The 21,078-nt window shown below is 41.9% G+C and overlaps 4 protein-coding genes across 7 annotated transcripts; 2 read left to right on the forward strand and 2 right to left on the reverse strand.

Annotated features, from left to right (window-relative positions):
- Nucleotides 1-1,114: 1,114 nt before the first annotated feature.
- On the reverse strand, nucleotides 1,115-6,878 carry LOC135645442 (uncharacterized). 4 transcript variants are annotated; one of them, XM_065163816.1, is made up of 6 exons: nucleotides 6,558-6,878; nucleotides 4,103-4,140; nucleotides 3,286-3,457; nucleotides 1,942-3,182; nucleotides 1,746-1,879; nucleotides 1,115-1,569 (listed from the first exon to the last, which is right to left on the reverse strand). In XM_065163816.1, exons 3-5 carry the CDS (start codon nucleotides 3,402-3,404, stop codon nucleotides 1,749-1,751), a joined length of 1,491 nt encoding a protein of 496 aa, XP_065019888.1. In that variant the 5' UTR covers nucleotides 3,405-3,457; nucleotides 4,103-4,140; nucleotides 6,558-6,878; the 3' UTR covers nucleotides 1,115-1,569; nucleotides 1,746-1,748. The 4 variants fall into 4 exon arrangements, with proteins under 4 accessions (XP_065019888.1, XP_065019887.1, XP_065019889.1 ...); XM_065163815.1 differs by lacking the exon at nucleotides 4,103-4,140 and adding an exon at nucleotides 4,731-4,931; XM_065163817.1 differs by lacking the exon at nucleotides 4,103-4,140 and having other exon boundaries at nucleotides 1,115-1,515.
- A 476-nt stretch (nucleotides 6,879-7,354) lies between these two features.
- LOC135644498 (eukaryotic translation initiation factor 3 subunit A-like) lies at nucleotides 7,355-11,795 on the reverse strand (the record flags this gene model as incomplete). The annotated part of the gene is made up of 3 exons (XM_065162106.1): nucleotides 7,355-8,119; nucleotides 8,383-8,584; nucleotides 11,283-11,795. Coding segments are annotated over 2 exons (615 nt in total), but the record flags the coding sequence as incomplete, so codon positions are not given.
- Nucleotides 11,796-13,316: 1,521 nt separating this feature from the next.
- On the forward strand, nucleotides 13,317-16,470 carry LOC135646174 (pentatricopeptide repeat-containing protein At1g73710-like). Its single transcript, XM_065165410.1, has one exon. The coding sequence runs from the start codon at nucleotides 13,350-13,352 to the stop codon at nucleotides 16,203-16,205; it is 2,856 nt and encodes a 951-aa protein (XP_065021482.1). The 5' UTR covers nucleotides 13,317-13,349; the 3' UTR covers nucleotides 16,206-16,470.
- Nucleotides 16,471-18,680: 2,210 nt separating this feature from the next.
- Nucleotides 18,681-20,626, forward strand: LOC135645198 (cytochrome P450 77A3-like). Its single transcript, XM_065163354.1, has one exon. The coding sequence runs from the start codon at nucleotides 18,934-18,936 to the stop codon at nucleotides 20,464-20,466; it is 1,533 nt and encodes a 510-aa protein (XP_065019426.1). The 5' UTR covers nucleotides 18,681-18,933; the 3' UTR covers nucleotides 20,467-20,626.
- The last annotated feature ends 452 nt before the right edge of the window (nucleotides 20,627-21,078 follow it).

A 21,078-nucleotide genomic window follows, 5' to 3' on the forward strand; every position in this document is an offset into this window, starting at 1 on the left:
GACAAAGTGGATAGGCTAAGGACATGGTTCATAAGGCAGTTTATGTTTAGTAAAATTCCTAATAGGTTATGCCTGTGATATTAAAGGTAGTTGTTCTCAGAGATATGTAGCCAGTTGGACCTATTTGACAGTAATATTTCCTGATTGATTTTATTTTAATATCCAAAATTTGTTGATTATCCAAATTGATTTGCATCTGATGATACTTTAGCAATTGAAACATTCTACTACATGTATTTCCAGGATGCACACAAATTACTTGAGCAAGTGGAATTTAACTACTGCAATGGAGGTATGCATGTCTGCTAAACAGAAGCTTTGTATATGCTAATGTAAAATTATAGAAGAGCATGCATAGCGAATAAACATAGAATAATTGCTTTTCACAAGAAAAAGAAATGTATAATATAGCAAAAAAATTCCTGGCGCTATCTTTTCTTTAATTTCTATTCTATTATTGAGGAATGTTTATATCACTAGTTATTTAAAATTTAGATAAACAATTTCTATGTAAATATAAGTTTATCACATATAAAAACTCTTCACATTCTAAGAACTTTATATATATTCCATTAGATATTTATCATTTGGTTATAGCTCTAAAAAACACGCACCATTTAAAAACTCATTATGATTAGAAAAATCCCAGAGACATTTAGGCATCTAAATATTTAACACCAACCACCTAATCTTTACTTCATTAGTTATTATCAACTGAGTATTTCTGAATGGTGTTATGAAGTATGGTATAAGCGAAGATCTTAAAGTCTTATAATTTTTAGCAGCAGCTGTATGTTGTGTATGTGTATTGTGGGCTTTTAGCTTAAACGTTGTGTTTAGGGGCATAAATTGATATCAAGAACGTAAATGAGGTGGTTTTCCGACTTCTTTCATGCATATATCCATGTCAGTAGTTACAGCTCAACTTAAAGTTCCAAATTACCAAAAAATAATTAGAAGATAGACGGCAATGGCCGATGTGTAATTTGATTGGCACAATCCAAATTTGATTCTTAAAAGCAAACAAACTCAAAAGTGTATCATCAGGGGGTGCAGCAGAGCACAACATGAGTCGATCAGCTCATAAACAAATATAGGGGTTGAACAAGCTGACTGACAGAATCCGGTTAGCATATATCAGATGAACTAATGAGTCAACATTGTTTGTAGCAAAAAAGAAGAAATGGCTACAGAGGCAGCACAGTAAAAGAAAGCAAGCAGAAACCGTCATCTACAAGTGTTGGTGGAGATTATGACTACATTGCAACAATCATGCACCAAATCAAATTACTGATGATAGTTCTTCGTTCATTCGAGCTGACATCAAAACTGCACGGCGATCTCAAATTCCCGTCCATCTTTCTATCTCTATCTCCTCATCTACGGAACGAATATTATGGTGCTGGACTTTGATGAGCTGGAGATCAGGAAACTTGGATCACCAAGCAATGATTGATGAGTTCGTCAGTCATCCAATCCTTGTTTTCAGCCAGACGTCTCGTCGTCCAAACCATTCTGCAAGGAAGCCTAGTCTTTCGTATCGTTGGGCATGACATTTTCAAACATAGGCTGTACATTAGAAAGTTAAAACAAACATATGATTCAGAAAGCCTAAGATCAGAGCTTTGCTTAGAGCTGGCTTAAACACTATGCATGCAAAGTCCGCAAAGCCGAGTTTCTGTTTACTTTGGACAACTACACCTTAGATTGTAATCATTTCTAACAAGAGATATTTGTGATTCTACCTGTCAGTCTTCACCTATGAAGTTGATTCTTGGGGCACAACTGTGAGCCTCAGGGTTTAGTTCGCCAGACTTTGGTTCTCCAAATAGCAGTGCCTTCTCGTCCGATGTCTCGTCACTGAGTCGCTGTGTGTTGCCTGCAACATCAACTTGTCATCACCATTAGGATCTTAGCAGATTTTTGAGCTACTAGTATTACCTTGCCATGATTCTTCAAGACGGAACTGTCCCTGATTGCCTCCTGCTGCCTCAACCATATTGCCTGATGATTCTTCGGTCAGACGCATCCCTTCATTTGCTCCTGGTGCCTCAACCATGTTGGATGATGATCCTTTCACTTGATGCATGCTTTGCTCTCTGCTTAGAAACCCGACAAGATTTGTACATCGATCTTCTGGAAGAACATCTAAGGTTGTTTGGAACGTTTGAAATGCTTCTTCTTTAACATCTGCGCTCAGATTCTCAGCTTGTTTATCATCATCAACCACATGTTGGGATGCAGCTGCTGACGATTCCTCATTGGCATTATTGACTGAGCTTTTGGACAAAGTCTGCAAAGTTTTAGCTTGGACCTCAGCCAGCAAATCATCTATATCCCTTGGTGCTACTTTATTTGTACTGAGCCGAGGATCTGTATCATTTGGTGCCACTTTATTTAAACTAAGCTGGGGATCCGAATCATTTGGTACTACTTTATTTGTATTGAGCTGACGAGAAGGCTGAGGAAGACTAGAGGTCACAAGCATGGGGTTCATGGTTTGTGAAGCAGCAGCAGCAGGTTCCCTTACCTGAAGGGGCAGAGCAACAGACAATGGCACAGGTACGGGATGAATTGGTACTGAAACAAGTGTCTGATCATGTGATTCAACCACTGAAGATGGGGTCCCATTTGGTGTTGCCATCGGAAGCAATGGAGCGATATCATTCTCCGCCGAAATAGGAACACAGAGGCGTGGATCAAATACCAAACCCCTTAAGACATGTCCACCGTTGGCTACTCGAACCGTGAGCATATATCCAGCATCAAAGGTTCCATCAAGTGTACCACAGACTGCCTGTCCCAGTAGGTCATTAGGTGCATGGCTTGAAGCGGCGGCAGAATTAGACTGAGCTGGGATAAGCTGAGAATGATTGGCTGAATTGGCATTCGGATGAGCATGAGCTGGAGCAGCTTTGGGTCTGTAACCAATATAAGGGGATGGATTAGCTGGAGCAAGAGCTGATTGAATCCCGTAACTGGAGTTCACAGTTGAACCAGCATCGACAAGAGAACTTTGTGCCCCATAAATGGTGCATGGAGTTGGATTAGTTTGTACTGGAAGAGATTGAAACAGAAAGCTGGAACAAGCTGCAACATTAGCATGAGTTGGTACAGCTTGATCACCATGGCCTGAACTGGTAGCTGGATAAGCTTGAGATGAACTAGCTTGAATCCCGAGACTGGAAATAGCAGTTGGATTAGCTAGAGAACCAAAGCCTTGAGGCTTTTGACTAAAACTAATAGCTGTATTAGCTTCGGTAGGAAAAGTTGTCTTGTAAGTACCTTCGACGTTGTTTGTGACTAAGATTATCATAATCTTGCTTTCTAGGACGACCACGTTTGCGCTTGGCAGGTGAGTTAGCTGGATCCGCAGGGGTGGTCTCTTGATTCTGTTGAGCCATTCTATGTCTGCAGGTGAACCTATGCTCGATGAATCATTACCAATCAATATTCCCTGTGACAGTGAGAACCATTTTAGTACCCTGTCAATTCTTCTTTAGTAACAAAAAATGTCTATCATACGCTTACAAACTTTTCAATTATAACATTTTATAACTTATGAATCCCCACCAGTGACAGTCATCCAAAAAGAGTCTACTATATTGTATTTAAATCTGCTTAATACATCATAGATAAGATCATAAAAGGATTCACAATCTGATTAATTTCACAGCTTACTGAAGTCACAAAAAGAACATCCTCAGACAGCTGTCACCAAAGAAAGAATTTCTCAAAATATCCATTAAAATATAAAATAAAGAAATCTTACAATTTATGAGATGAAGCTTCTCTGTACTCATAATGCTTATCTCTATAAGTTATATGCAGATAGCTTGCTTAAAGTTAAGCAATGCATGCCTGACTATATTAAACAGGGGGTGAAAGGATGTTTGGTGAAAATGCCACAAAAATGTAATTTTTTCACTGACTGAGAAATTTTATAGATAAAGATGACTAATCTTAGTATTTTGTTTAATTGTGTGCCAACTCTCATATCATATCAGTCAGCTTGACGAGATTAAATTTTAGAATACCAATTGCTGGATGGCTATTGGCTAAAACAAAATGGAGAAACGATGAAGATAAAAGTAAAGCATACCATTATGATCCATTGAGGAAGTATCAGGACATAGAAAACTGCAATTTTCCAAAAAGAAAATAATAACTACAAATGCCAAGAAAAAACTTTTAGGCCGCATCAAGTATATTTCAAATCGTTCCACCATGAACTGAGAGTAATATATAACAAAGCAAAAATGAACATTAATCTGCTGTTGTGGAGATTGGCGGTTCAGCAACCTAGTGGACTTCTAAATTCAGATGACGAAGTCACAATAGCTAAAGACAAGCAAATGCTTTAGTAAAAGAAAATGTCGGAGGCGGCGGAAAAAGATACTAACATATGACATGCTACTTTGTGCTCACCATGCATCAAACAACACCTTTACTGGTCAAAATCTTACTAAAATGACTATTTTGAGGTAATTCTTCTTTTCATTTCCCTTATTTTTCTATTTAGATGTGATCATTAATAATCTTTTGAAAAACTTGAACTATGCCTGACCTGTTGTTGGATTTTCTATTGCTCAGATATGGAGGCTATTTCTTAACAATGTCTGAATTTCTAGATAACTAATATGGACCAACCCAGGAATCTTAAATAATACTGATGTGTTATGAGCAAAAGCTCAAACATTTCAGGAACTGCTTTGGTAAGGAAAACTCACCGGCAACTACAGCTGATGATATTATTATTCTCATTCTTCTGAATAACTTCTTGACACTTGGGATTTGAAACACAGTGCAAGCAAGAAAATCAATTTTGTGATACAGGAAAGTTGATGATCTATCGGACTATCTTGCTCAAAATCAATTGCTGCCGCACAGCCATTATCGATGCCTTTTTGAAGTTTTACCGGACTGATCATCTACACAAAAATTAATTGTCAAGCCCATTCACACTTTCTTTAACTACCACTCAACAGACCTGATATGAAAGTTCTACAATACCCAAAAGCACCAAAATAAGAACTGATCTGTAAGTGTTTTCTATTTGCATCTTAGAGCCGCCGAAGTGTTGTGTACTCGGGCAGGGCAGTCATAATCAGAGAAGCTTGCTAGCATTCCATCCAGCAGAGCAACAAGCATATGATCTCCACTGGCAGTCTACAGGTGCAGAAGTTGGCAACAAGAAAAGATTGTGGCAAGCAAAAAATATAGAGGGTTGTCTATTAAAAGAATGAGATTCCGAGATCATGGATGGTAGTGATACATGGACAAGATCATAGATCTTTTTTTTTCTTTTAATCAAAATACAAGGAACTGACTACCAAAATTTGCTTCTCAGCAAAGGACTCTATAACAAAAATGAATAAACTAATCGAATAATAATGGGGATAAATAAAATAATCGAAATATAATAATCCCACAGCCCCATTATTTACCAGTCTTGTGCCCTCTTCAGAAAGAGTTCCACTTCATCTTGCAGTCTGTCGATACGACAACTAGACTAACCAAAATTGTGTAATTTTAACAATAATCAAGAAATTAAGCCCAAAACTTGACCCAATAGCTGACCTGATTATGGATTTCAATCAGAACCACTTAAAAATACGACTAGAACAGAATCAATTTTGACTCAAACCCAGTACACAATTAGATTATCAACTGACCCTTTTAAACAGATGCTCTTGATCCTAATCAGAATGTGAGAAAATTCCTAAGCATATCTTATTCTGCCTAAATTTAAGCCGCAGAAAGCAGCATTTCTTAGATCACAAAAGATCCTAATTGCATCAACAATTCAGGTAAAACCCTAAACAGGAGATCCATCCACTTCTCAGTCGAATGTCCCACGTGAGATGTGTGAATCGGGATCAACAAAGAACTATCATACTCCACAGGCAGCCTCTGCACCAAAAAGGCAAGAGCAAATAAACCTTACACAAAATGGCATCCTTGGCCGGTACGCAGCGAACGCTGTCGCTTCAAAGAAATGCTCACGGCATTCATCCGTTGGACTGCCGAACGCGCTCCAGATTGAACGCGAAAGCAGAAAGAGACAAATCATCGGACTCATTTGCTGCAGGATAAACTGCTTTACACGTATCCCATCTCGACCAAACTTCACATGATCAGGATTTGCACGCGAAAGAGTATCTAAAATTTTCGAAGTGTCGTCCTCGATTACGCTTATCACATGAGCGCAGCGACGCCTGAATCCTGTAGCTAAACATGCCCTGATCGAGCAAGATCCCAAAAGAGGGAACTTTTCGCGCAACAGCTGCTGAGTCGACTCGGGACGAGTACCGTGTAATTAGACAAAATCGGCACTGTTCTTTCCGAATAAACAAATCAATAAAGAAATCGAGTCAAAGACCTTTGATCCCCACCATACTCCCACGCAAGACAAACGGATCGCACTAGAAAACCGAAACTGATTTCGATCATAGAAAATTGGCATCTTATAATGGAAAACCGACATGCATGCAGAGAAGAAGCCCGATTCGCCACAAGTAGATCTTTAAATTTTGTTTCAAGAAGAAATAGTTTACCTTTCTCCCGGTCGGTCGGTCCTTTAGCCGAATCTCACAAAGAACTACCAGAGGAGGAGGAGGAGGAGGAGAACGAGATCAGCAACGAGGAGACGCCACAAGAAGAGAAGAGGACAGGAACCCTAGATCCCCCCTCTCCCCCTTCCTCCCTCTCGTTCTCGCTCTCGTCGCGGCGATCAGTTTCGGTTCCCAGCCGGGGGGGGGCACACGTGCATGTACGTAATGAACATGCATAGAACTAAGAGGGGAGCGAAGTGAAGGGGGAGAAGAGGAGGAGGAGAGCCTCCGTTAATGGTGTCCGCGGTGTCACTGTAAGACGACGGCTTCCCCACCACCACCTGGGGATACCGAGACCAGACCCGAGCCCATCAAGCTACACGAATCGCGAGGCTCCTCCATCCGTCGGATGCGGTTCGCTGGGGGCCCATGGTCCCGTTCGTTGAGCTGAGCGCCCGACCCCGTTCTTTGCGGGCGTTTGCACGGGTGTTCTATGCGGACGCCGATCCGCCTCACGCTCCGCTTTAATAATCGTGCATCGTTGCTTTAATAATCGTGCTGATGATGATGGGATTAATCAAACTTCGCGATTCGCCTTTTGCTTTAATGATCGTGCTGATGGTGGTGGGATTAATCAAACTTGGGGGACGCAGGATCCGCCTTTAATGATCGTGCTGATGATGGTGGGATCAATCAAACCAAAGCCACTGGCGACTTTATCCCCCCATGTACAAAGAGATGTGATGACAATGTCCATGGTGACTGCAGCTTTCAACAGGCAAAGGATATAAGAAAGCACATTATGAGGGAAATGGAGTTTGATATATAAACCTAAAAACCATATGCCAATGCAAAGCTAAAAGTGCCATTTAATCAAATTTGAACCCCATAATGCATATAAATGTGCACCAACAAGACAGTGAAGAGTTTTAACATCAAGAAGGTGCAAGCCTATGGAGTAAGTCAATGAGAAATATCAAAAGAAATAGAAAAGAATGACAAAATTACAGTCTCATGGAGATATCTTTTCAATTAGGTAGGCCTGAAACTGCCGACATGGTACCTAGATCTAGTAAATGCCCTCAAAGACAATAAGACTTGACATATGTAATAATTAATCTGGCTGGAAATTCCTCTGGTGACCAAAACACTACAGTATTCTTGCATTAGGTTGCACTGCATAGCCTCGACAAGGAGCAGGAAAACGATGAGGACGCTCTCGAACCATGATACGATGATCGACATTCAACGTTTTGCCATCTATCACTGGATTGAGGAGGGCAGTCATCCTGCTTCCCCCATCTATCAGACTCGGGGTGCATTGCCCGTTGTCCCTCATTTCTTTCTCAGAGAAACCTCGGCACATACTTCCCCAAGCTCGGTGCAGCCTTGGCAGCAGCAGGTGCAGCAGGCATAGGCGGTTCAAAAGGGTGAGTACCTGAAGCAGGGTCAGTTGACCGAGACAGTGGTCCGACAGGCCTTCTGAGAAGACCTTCTCTTTGCAGCCTTTCCTTCTCCTCTTAACTCTCTTTTCTCTCTCTCTTCTTTCTTTTGTCTTTCCTCCTCTGCACAATTGTGGGATAAAGAAAAATTAACAGACCCGAAAGTTTTTATCTACCAATATGCCAGATCCTCACATTGTCTACTTCTGAAATAGAAGATTGTTTAGAGACTTTGATAGTGTGACAATATAGTCCATTTTGCCAGCTACAAGTTAATCTGGTTGTTAAGTCAGTTCAAATTATTATGACAAGAAGTTCCATATTATGCAATGGTCATGAAGGTGGTGCTTTATATCACATGACAAGGTTTTGTGCACTATTATTACCTTCATGTTTTCTCGCTTCCTCCTCTTCTCGAAGCCTGGTCAGCTGCACTTCCTCAGACTTCAGGTAAAAGAGTAGCTTCCTCTTGAACTCCCTTTCACATTACCTCATTGCTACAAGCTGATTGATTTTATCCTCTCTCTCTTTCTTCAGTCGGTTATACTCGGCTTCACGGCAGTTCACTATTCTTTGTTGGAATATGACCTGGAGACAAAGGGAGAGTGCAGCATATCAAAACCAACAAATGATAAATGAAGCAGTGATTTAGTAACACTTGAAAAACACTGTTCCATTAGACATACATGTGAGGAGCTATAGAACACAATTAAGCAGTAATTTAATATCAGCATGAACATCCAGACCTTCTAATTAATATGTGAGCAGCTATAGAACACAATTAAAACTCAATAAGGCTCCATGTGTCATTCATCCTTTAACCCTAATCACCATTGCTGTTGATGCCTATAGCACATGAACCTATTAGGAACCCATGTGTCTAAAACATTAGAAGCATCACAACTGTTAACTTCCCAGGAAGGGATCTTTGATTTTTTATGATGACGATATCAGCAATCCATTTGCAGTATAGGTGGGATGCAAAAGCTAAGAGAAGATAAACTTATGCTCATAGAGAATAGATACATTATCTAAAATACTATCCCCTGAAAATGGTTCCACATCATTGTTCACCATGGCAACATTGATTGCAACAATTTGCAATCTGAATCAACAAACTTATGCTCATAGAGAATAGATACATTATCTAAAATACTATCCCCTGAAAATGGTTCCACATCATTGTTCACCATGGCAACATTGATTGCAACAATTTGCAATCTGAATCAACAAAAATCGTATAGAACCTTACAGATTATTAAAATCAAGATTGCCAAAATCAAGGAACCAATCACATAATACATAAACCTTTAGTCTTCCACTTGGCACTACTAACCTGAATTAACTCACACAACTTTGATGATTAACAATTTATACAAAAAAATTCTTAAGATATGTATAAAGAACAAAAACAATTCCTTACCCTTAATTGGTACAAAATCCCTATGTTTCATGGATGCTCTTATTTCCATTTTATTTCTAGTAACATCACAAACCTATCTCAGGTCCAAACATTCACATCTAAGAGATTTAACAGTCAAATAAAACTCTTCAGATGCATCTTGCACATATAACCATCAAACTTTAGTTCTATCAGTAGTAACTTTATGCTGTGTCATAACACTTCTGATGCATCTCTAAGAATTTTTATTTTAAGGATGATAAGTGTTGATGAATCATGATATGAGCATGGCATGGTTTAGGAAAGGTGTTATGATCTTAATTAATGTTTAAATAAATCTAGGGTGTTACAAATAAAATCTTGTGGAATAACGAGATTTTTTATTACTTCACTTTGGATTTAACTCAAGTCTGTAAAAGTAATCTAGTTTATGAGTCCTTTATGTTGTGTTTTGAAATGCTTAAAGAAGCCGTGAGTACTGTTTATAACAGTTAACCATGGTTTTCTTCTTCTCGTCTACTTTTCTTTTTTTTCTTCTCAAACACTTCACTATGCTCCCGTAACATATCACAGTACAAATGCTTGTAACTTTTCATATTCTCTTGAAAATGTTTTTACACTCGGTCCCAGAATATAAGACGTCAAATTGTCGAAACTACCAATATGGAAACTCCACCATCTATGCCAAACTGAACCATGGTTTACGATTTAAAGAACCTAATGGAATCACCTAATGAATCTTAGTTGTGATCTCAATCCCAGTGTCTGAATCACAACATCAATGTGTTTGGATATAAAGAGGCTTGTATATATACCAACGAAAATTGTTATACCCACCGAAGATGCCCATGGCACAGCTTAAATATAGAGGCACATCTCCAAATGAGAACATGATGGGAAGGGCAGCTTAAATATATAGTATAAGTCATAACTGTGGGCTTTCCCTGTCAGGGCACATCACTACTACACTAACAGTTTCATAACCATCATCATCCTGGTGAGAAGGCAACATATATCTGCTTCCACCAGCCAAAACAATAAGGACATGGACAAAAATAATATCAGAGCAAAACGGGAAACATATTTAACAACTCCACTTCACTTTAAGGGGGAAATGAGCAGGCAAATACAAACCTTGTTATCCAACATTCTAGCCAGTCTATTCCTCTCTTGAACGTCACCAGCATGGTGCTGCCTGCTCAGCTCTATCTCTTTTTATAGGGAAATTTATTTTATTAATTACAAAAAGTAATTAATATAAACTCAAGAAAACAAAGAAAAATATCAAAAAGCAAACCAGTTGCTCGCGTTCGTGAAGATTTTTCTCCTCGACCAAGCGTTGTTGGAAGATATTTTTTGCCATATAATCCAACAAAATGACACCAATAATGGATGGAAAAAACTTTTTGTACATCGTTCTTAACTGGTATAATTTGACAAACTTTTAACTCATGAAGTGAGTTTAACTAGTTTGATGAAATGTCTTAAACCAACCTCAAGAGTTTTGATTATGTATTTCAACATTATATCAACGCTCACAAACAAAGAAACAATAACTAAACTTCTCCAATGCACCAAATTAAAAAGTCTTTTAATGGTTCCATAGCTACACAAATAAACCTTCCATGATATCTTGATAGTGTTCTTCCTAAGTATAGGAACAAAGAACTTGGAATGTGCTCCGGTCACTAAAAATTCAAATCTTTCAGATAGTTCCACTTAACGTCTGAGGTATGTCAAGTAGTGGTTCTAAATGAAAAATCTTAAACATAAACAATTACATAAGCATAATTCTAGAAGCCCATCCAAAAGCTCTATGTTTATTGAAGGAATCCATCTTAGGCAATCCTGTACCAAGTGCTGTGTGAATTTTAGATGACTTACCGCATATAGTGATTCCAATTTGGAATTGTTTCGCAGAAACTCAAGCACTGTCCTGTATGTTTCCCACAAGAATTTGAACCATGGAGTCACAATCTCCCGATCTGACCTGTTTTTTCCTTTCTCCGCACTAACATAGCTAAGCATTAAGTCCTCAAGTCTCTTATCAACCTCTAGACCCTCCACATCCGGTGCTTCTTCCAAGGCTTGTGCTTGAATCCTAGCTTGCTCAGCCCTCTCCGTGGAAAGATGCATGAAATGCTTTATAACCTCTTCCAACGAGCTAACATTGACTTGCTGGCATATAATACGGTACTGAATAAGTCCATCCTTTGCAAATCTGCCACTCTTCATGTCCACACAGAGTTCTACATACTTAAACATGATGCTTTCAAGGGCCTTCTGCCATGCCTTATGCCTTTTTGAAGTAATGAGATCATGTAGTGCTTGCAAGGCAGCTTGCTTCTGTTCAACATTAATCAATTCTGAAGTACAGGGGATATAAAAAAAATGTTGTTAGCAAAACAGCAGCATGATGGAGAGTTTTTGTGTCACAAGGCAGTCATCAACTTTACAAGGCATCATAAATAGACTGGGCAAAGTAACTTGTGCAAAAAAAAAGAAAAAAGATAGACTGTCAGACATATTACAATGGAAGTAATCAATCATCGTTAAAGCAGAGAAAGTATAGTTCTGAAAAAATCATAACTTTACTAGTCCCTTCATGTTAGTGAAACAAAACATTTTTCATGAGTTCTACCAGGGAAAAAACTTAAAATCATGATACTGCAGCATATTGGTTTTTTGAACGGATAGAGATCTAGAAGCAATTCTACTAACATATTCCATGAGCTTTGTGACATACTAAATTCTGCACAAAAGTGAAAGCTTAACAAAAATCTCTTAACCTCGGCACGCTTTAATGCGTTCTCTGGATTAGCAAAGGTCGGCATCGTCACCAGAAGGATTTTTCTATGCCTGCTTCCTAGAAGGAAGCAGGCTTAGTAGAAACTGCATGACAAGACAAAAGAGATAGAAAATGCTGTCAAATCCAAGACAAGAAAAAGCTACGATAATGAGTTCTATAAGGAGATTGATTATAGATACCAGCTACATTAGAACACCATTCTCCAAGCCACTTTCAGAAGGTCTGACGAAAGCGTGACGATAAAACCAGCATGTAAAGGACTTGCTATCAGTGCAAATATCCATAAACAAAAAAGTTCATAGGCACACATAACAATATAGACCTAATTCTAACATCAAGAAAAGTTAAACGCGTCGTCTTCTCGACGAATAAGCTCTACGGATCGACAACGACGAACCAAAAACCACATTGATCCAGAAATTGAAAACCTTCTCGAAATCCTGCCGGCGGGTGCAACGCCGAGGCCGACAAATCTTGTTTCAAAACCCTAACGACATCGAAGAAAAGTCAGCCAAGACCAAGTTTAGCCTTCTACCTACCAACTTTAATACCATCGATCCAAGGATTTCGAATTCGGAGAGCAACGGGGCACGATCGCAACAGCTCTTGGGGGCGGATACAGAGGCCGCCGCTCTCGCCGGACGGATGCTCCGGGGAAGAAGAGAAGGGAGGTGGGAAGAGGGCGCTTAGGTTTTGAGGGCGGGCTTCGTTCAATTCGTAATATATCCTCCATTACAGCTCAAATTTTCAGGAATGCCAATTCCTCTTAAAGTCGGATTCGGATTCGGATTCGGATTACACAGACGCATTCGCAAATTTAACGGTTCGAACCGTGTGCGATGAACCGCATAAATGATTCGGGTCCAAGAAACTGCGTTGGGTGGGCCGGTCCATGTTTTACATGACGATTGCGTATGATATGCAATTAAATATTATATATATCCTTAGTATATTTATATATATATATATATAATATTTTGATTGTATCATATCATATCATAATCGTGATTAGCTAGTTGGATTATTGCTTTTTATTATTATCGTAGCATAATAATTAACATTAGCATCACATCTTACTAAAATATCTACAAAGCAAGAAACACTCTCGGTGTTGTCTCCGTTCTTCGCCGCCTGTCTCAGAGATGAGTCTCCATTGCTGCTGTTGCGGCGGCCGCGACCTCTCACCTCGTCGCTTTGGCTATCTCCGCAACCTCCCATGTTCTCTGTTACCTTCTTTCGGTTCCTCTCGCCACCCCTCCACCCGCTTCCTCCCCCCTCTCTGTTCCCTCCCCAACCCCAATCTAACAGTCTCCCCTCCCGCGCCGGCCAACAGCAACGCCGCCGCGGCCACCCTCCCCTCCGTCCCCCGGTACCGCGAGGACGGACTTGACGATGAAGCCCTCGACGCGTTCCTCGCCGACCTCAGCCCCAAGGAGCAGACCGTGCTCCTCAAGCGGCAGCGGGACTGGCGGCGGGCCCTCCACCTCCTCCGCCGCATGCGGTCCCTCGCCCACTACCTCCCCAACCCGTTCCACTACAACGTCGTGCTTCGGACCCTCGGCCTGGCGCGACGGTGGGACGAGCTGCGCCTCTGCTGGCTCGAGATGGCTAAAGATGGAATCTTGCCCACCAATAACACCTACGCGACGCTCATCGACGCCTACGGAAAGGCCGGGCTGGTAAAGGAGGCGCTTCTGTGGCTCAAACACATGAGGGCCAGGGGGGTTTCGCCTGACGAGGTTTGTATGAACACTGTCGTCAGGATACTCAAGGATTCTGGGCGGTTCGACGAGGGGGAGAGATTTTTCCGGGGATGGTGCAATGGAAAGGTCGAATTCGACGTTCTGGAGACTGAAATAGATGGCTCGGATTCCATTAGTCCCAACAGTTTCTTGCTGACGGAGCTCTTCAAATCCGGAAGTCGAGCACCTGTTTCCAAGAAGATTGCTCCAGGCGTCGAAGATGGTCCGAGAAGGCCGCGGCTTGCTGCTACCTTCAATACGTTGATTGATCTGTATGGAAAAGCAGGTAGGCTCCAAGACGCTTCAGATGCTTTTGCTGAGATGTTGAGGTCAGGTATCGCACCTGATACAATCACATTCAATACCATTATCAACATCTGTGGCTCGAATGGACTTCTCTCTGAAGCAGAGTCCCTGCTTGCTAAAATGCGTGAGAGAAGAGTTGATCCTGATACCAAGACATTCAACATACTCATGTCGATGTATGCTTCGGTTGGGAATGTCAAGACGGTCTTGAAGTATTACAACAAGATAAGGGAGGTTGGTCTTTGTCCTGATACTGTAAGCCATAGGATAATCTTGCAGGTTTTATGTGAAAGGAGCAGCGTTGGAGAAGTAGAGGATGCGATCGAGGAAATGACCAAAGCAGGTGCTCGTGTAGACGAGCAGTCCGTCCCTGTCGTGATGAAGATGTACATCAATCAAGGGATGCTTAATGAGGCAAATATGTTCCTTGAGAAGCATTGTGCCTCAACTGGCATATCTTCCAGGAATTATGCTGCCATTATAGATGCTTATGCCGAGAAGGGCTTATGGAAGGAGGCTGAGGATGTCTTCTATGGGAAGAGGGGAACCAGAAACAAGAATGATGTAGTGGAATACAATGTGTTAATAAAAGCTTATGGGAAGGCAAAGCAGTATGATAAAGCTCTATCTCTGTTTGAGGATATGAGAAACTTTGGAACTTGGCCAGATGGATGTTCCTTTAACTCTCTCATTCAAATGCTTTCTGGTGGTGATTTTCCTGACCGAGCATGGGAGCTTCTAGGCCGAATGAGAGATGCAGGGTTCAGACCTAGGTGCGAGACCTTCTCTGCTGTCATTGCAAGTTATTCCCGCAAATCTATGATTTCTGAGGCCCTTGAAGTCTACCGAGAAATGAAGGCACTAGGTGTTGAACCAAATGAAGTTGTGTATGGGTCACTGATAGACATGTTTGCAGAGGCTGGGAAGGTCGAAGAAGCACTTCACTATTTTAATTTGATGGAAGAATCTGGACTTCCGATCAATCGCATTGTCCTGACTTCTCTAGTGAAGGCATATAGTAAGGTTGGCTGCTGGAGGGAAGCCCAGGAGTTGTACACAAAGATGAAAACCCTTGATGGTGGTCCTGACACTATTGCCTCTAACTGTATGATTAATCTTTATGCAGATCTTGGTATGGTGACTGAAGCTAAGTTAATCTTTAATGACCTGAGAAAAAATGGTGAGGCTGATGGGATTTCATATGCTACAATGATGTATCTTTACAAGAGTATGGGCATGCTGGAAGAGGCAATCGGCGTCGCTCAGGAGGTCCAGAAGTCAGGCTTACTGACCGACTGTGCTTCGTATAACAGTGTCATAGCTGCTTATGCCGTCAATGGGAAGCTCAAGGACAGTGCAGAATTATTACAACAGATGATATCCAGAAAAATATTACCCGATGCCTCAACATTTAAATCAATCTTTACCCTATTGAAGAAAGGAGGTTTTGCAATGGAGGTGGTGTCACAGTTAGAGTCATCTTATAATGAGGGAAAGCGATTTGCGAGACAGGCTATAATTACCTCCTTGTTCTCTATGGTTGGTTTGCATGCTTGTGCACTCGAGTCGTGTGATCTTTTTCTGTCTGCTGGGATGCCTCTTGACTCTTTTGCCTATAATGCTGCAATTTACGCATATGGAGCCTCAGGGATGGTTGACAAAGCCTTGAATCTGTATATGCGAATGCAAGACGAGGGACTGAAACCAGACATTGTTACTTATATTTATCTGGCAATTTGTTATGGGAAGGCAAGAATGGTTGAAGGACTAAGGCGGATTTATGGTCTTCTGAAATATCAGGAACTTGAGCCTAATGAATCTCTATACAAGGCTCTAATCGATGCTTATAAAATTGCTGGCAGGCATGATCTTGCAGAATTGGTTGAACAAGAGATGAGATTCAGTGTTCACAGACCAACGGACGATGATTCAGAAGCTGAAGACTGTTAGAAATTTAGGGTTCATATATTTAGGCACAAACACATGCATCTTCATTCTGGCCTTCATAATTCGAATTACAAGCATCGATGCCGGATTTTGTAAGTTCAACTCTTTCTGACTTGCCATGATTGCATTATACTAACTATCAACTATATAGTGTCATCCTCCATGCTTGAAAGCCTTCCCGGTGATTTCGATTCGGTGTTTTGTATGATAGTTACATGTTTCATGGAGTTTGTTCGACTAAACCTTGGAAATATTATTGTTCTCTTGATGTTTTCTCCTTTTTTTTTTTTTTTTCAAATCCTTGTTCTACAACAAGCTCAAAATCCGAATCGAGGAGGGAAGAAAAAAAAGGGATGTGATCTCTACCGCCTAAGTTGACAATGCTTTAATTTGTGCCATAGATTAACCGAGTACTTACTCGATGACTGCCTGCTATAGTATTCTGTATCGCAAAAGATTTTCCATCCATTATATTCATATATTATTGACATATCAAGTTATTGAGTGTTTAGTTGTTGTTGTTGTTGGGTTGAACCTCGTATATCATGATTTATATTGGGTTAGATGGATCTAGACTTAACTCGAGACACTCGAATCACATTGGCAAAGAAAAGTTAGATGATGCTCATTTATGGCCTTAATAAAACATGTACCAAACATATACCATCTTTATTGGTACCTGAACTAAGGGAAAGGGAAAGCTCTTAGTTTGCAAAGAGTCGGCAAAGTTTCAACCTCGTGTCTTCGAGGATATGTCGAAGAAAAAGCGATAGATAAGTCGTCATCGTCGTTGTCGTCGTCACGCAATAGGACATATGGAACACAGTTTATTAGCCTTAAAAATTGGTTGTAGTTTTGAATGACAACATGATTCAAGGGTGTCACTTGTCACAAAAGCTCCATGGAGGTAGCAATCAAAAATATCAATTTTCTCAATACCCTATAATTAACCTTGAAATTTTCTCCAATTTCTTGATCTTCTTTCATTTTTTATTCGCATAAAATAAACCCTCTTTTTTTTTCTTTCTCAAAGATAAAGTCCATGATAATATATATATATATATATATATATATAATGATTTTTAAGAAGAGATTATTATTTTGATTTTTTTCAAATAGTATCTCTCTTTTAGTTTTTCCCATTACAATGTTTTAGTCTGTTATAGGCTATACCATAATAAAAACACTATAAGTTAAATAAAATTAAAATACATTAAAAATTATTTGATATATTGTACTTAAATTGAAATAAATATCTATAATAGTTTAAAAATAAAATTACCTAAATAAGAATAAAAACACTACAAATTAGTTTGTCATAGTGTTTTGACCATTATAACAAAGACACTATAAAACATATCACAATCAAATACTAAGATAGAATTACTTAAATCTGAAGACTCAAAAATCAAAGAGGTGACCGATAGACAAAGTGCCATTATTGTAAAATGAATGGAGCAAACAATTAAATACAAGAACTTTATTAGCCTTAAAAACTAGTTGCAGATATAAAGATGTCAAACATCTAGAAATTTTGATAGAGATCACGTTTATACAAAAATATTGTTTGTGATCTCACGACTCGTCCAAACCCCTCAACTACTATTTTGGAGCCACATTCGATCCATCAGTGGAGTAGCAAACGACAAATATCAATTATCTCAACATCCTATGATTGACCTTAAAAAAAAAAATCTCAAATCCCTCAATTTTCTTCCAATTTTTTTTCCTTCCACACAAAATAAATTCGACTTTTTTTTTCTTTCTTTAAGTGGTTTCCTTCCACACAATATATATATATATATATATATATATATATATATATATATATATATATAAGACACCACCACCAAGGCTGTGATAGTTGACCAATACAGCTCTAGATACTGTGATAATAAATGATTGGTTATGTTGCTCAGCCACCTAATTTGGTCCACGCACAATCCTACACCCAATCCCAACTCTGATCATTCACAATCCAAGCCATAAGCAAACACCTAAATCTGCTTATCCATAATTCCAATCCTAAGCCTAAACTTCATCTTGTTCCTGACCCAACAATCCCCCCCTTCCAAACCCACAGCCAAATCTGACCCAATCTCTCTGTTCTTGTTGTTGTAGTCGGAAGATGGTGTGTTGGATTTCATGACTGGTTGATTGGTATCTAAGATCTCAAAAATGCAACAAGTATGCAGAGCATATAAGGTCTAGAAAAGAAAAGCAGTAAATGAACTTTTATTGAGGCAACCCTATCTCTGTATCCCTTTCATTAAAGAGGCAAGCAGGTCTGTAGAGGAGACTGCATCTCCTCCCTCTCTCGTCTCCCTATCTATCTATCTATCTATCTATCTACAGTATTCCACTTGCCAACTCTGAGCATTTAGCAAGCCTCCAATGGAGGTTTTCAACACCTTCCCAACCTGTGAACTCCAACCACTGGATTTACTGCACCTGCATTTAAGTCTGCATTCATGGCTTTAGCTGGCAGATGGCCCTCATGCAGTCCTCCCTCCTTATAATAACCCCTTCCCCATGCAGTTAACGCTCTCAACTCAGAACACCGCTACTGCTACTACAGCGCTTGTCTTCACTCGCATTTCCACCACCAGTGCTCTGCCACCAATCCTTGCTACTGTTTTCTCTTCTGCTTTCTCCGCCGATAACGTCACTGCTGCAGTTTCTGATAGGTTGTGTTGCTGCACTGCGGGTGGCAGCAGCAACGCTTCTGCATATGGACCTCGTCGACGTCCTGTACGTCGTCGGCGCTGCCGTTGTGGCGGCCGTGTGGTGGCGCCGCTGTTCGAGGACGCCGGAGGGGCTCCCGCCCGGTCCGCCGGGGTGGCCGGTGGTGGGAAACCTGTTCCAGGTGATCCTGGAGCGACGGCCCTTCATGTACGTCGTTCGGGACCTGCGCAAGCGCTACGGCCCCATCTTCACCATGCGGATGGGGCAGCGGACCCTCATCATCGTCACCTCCGCCGACCTCATCCACGAGGCGCTGGTGCAGAGGGGTCCCCTCTTCGCCAGCCGCCCCGCCGACTCCCCCACCCGCCTCCTCTTCAGCGCCGGCAAGTGCACCGTCAACTCCGCCGCGTACGGGCCCCTCTGGCGCGCCCTCCGCCGTAACTTCGTCAGCGAGATCGTCACCCCCGCTCGCGTCAAGCAGTTCGGCTGGATCCGGGACTGGGCTATGGCCAACCACCTCGCCCGCGTCCGCGCCGAGTTCAAGGCCACCGGCGCGGTGCAGATGATGAGCAACTGCCGCCTCACCGTCTGCAGCATCCTCGTCTGCATCTGCTTCGGCGCCAGGGTCCCCGAGGACCACGTCCGGGTGATCGAGGAGGTGCTCAAGGAGGTGATGATGATGACGACGCCCAAGCTGCCGGATTTCCTCCCTATCTTCACTCCCTTCTTCCGCGGCCAGCTGACAGAGGCCAGGAAGCTGCGGAAGCGGCAGATGGACTGTCTTGTGCCCCTGGTGAGAGCTCGAAGGGCGTTCGTGGAGAGCGGGGGGAAGATGGACCCGAGCTCGGCGTGGGAGATGGTGAGCCCGGTCGGCGAGGCCTACATCGACTCCCTGTATGGCATGGAACCCAGCGGCAAAGGCCGGCTGGGCGAGGACGAGCTGGTGACGCTCTGCTCGGAGGTCATGAGCGCCGGCACCGACACGAGCGCCACCATGCTAGAGTGGGCGATGCTGCATTTGGTGCTCGACCAGTCGGCGCAGGAGCGGCTGTACGAGGAGATCGTCGGAAAGGTCGGGAGGGACAAGGGGAGGAAGATCACGGAGGCGGACGTGGAGGGGATGGGCTACCTGCAAGCGGTGGTGAAGGAGACAATGCGGCGGCACCCGCCGAGTCACTTCGTGCTGTCGCATGCGGCGACGAGGGAGACGGAGCTGGGCGGGTACCGCATCCCGGCGGACGCCAGCGTGGAGTTCTACACGGCGTGGGTGACGGAGAACCCGAGCACGTGGAAGGACCCGGGGGAGTGGCGGCCGGAGCGGTTCGAGGAGGGCGGCGAGGGGTGGGAGACGGACGTCACGGGGACGCGAGGCATCAGGATGATGCCGTTCGGGGCCGGCCGGCGGATCTGCCCCGCCGCCACCCTGGGGATGCTCCACATCCAGCTCATGCTCGCGAGGATGGTGAGGGAGTACCGGTGGGTGGCGGTGCCCGGCGAGCGGCCGGACCCGACCGAGACCTTCGCCTTCACGGTGGTGATGAAGGAGCCTCTCAGAGCTGCCATCTTGGAGAGGGAGTGAAGGGGGTAGAAAGAAGCCGTCGTCGAGTTCTCCCTCCATTGCCAAGTATTGTGTTCACTGTGATCCTGCTTTGCTCGTCGGTCCATCTCTAACACAGTTTCATTGGGTTTACGTACCTGCAAGAAGTTGGTGAAGGATGTGTTCGAGTGGTTTCGGTTTCGGTTTCGGTTTCGGTTTCTTCTCTTGTTCTCGTTGTTCTTCTTTCCACCCTTCATTAAAGAGGAGACTGTGGTGCATCAATAAAGCTAACTGCCCCTGCGAAATCAAATTCTAAGAACTACAGAATGCACAGGTTGAAATAAACAATATAATGACATTGATTTGGGATTTAATATAATAGCATGTATTTCTCTTCATTTTGATTTGATTCGAGAGGAAAACATATTGAATTGGTCAAAAGAATTTGATAAAAAGAGGAACATTCTACTCTAAGAAAACATTGAAAGATGTAACAAAACAAAACGGTATTTGGTGAAAGTCTAAATTTGATGGCTTTTTTCTTATAATGAATTATCCTATCTGTAGTTTAAAAGAATAGCTGTCTAATATTAAACTCACTTTATTAACTCACGACTTAGATATTATTAACATTGACTTTTCAAAGTCAACTTG

Source organism: Musa acuminata, chromosome BXJ3-8 (genome assembly GCF_036884655.1).
Source record: "Musa acuminata AAA Group cultivar baxijiao chromosome BXJ3-8, Cavendish_Baxijiao_AAA, whole genome shotgun sequence".
Taxonomy (NCBI): domain Eukaryota; kingdom Viridiplantae; phylum Streptophyta; class Magnoliopsida; order Zingiberales; family Musaceae; genus Musa; species Musa acuminata.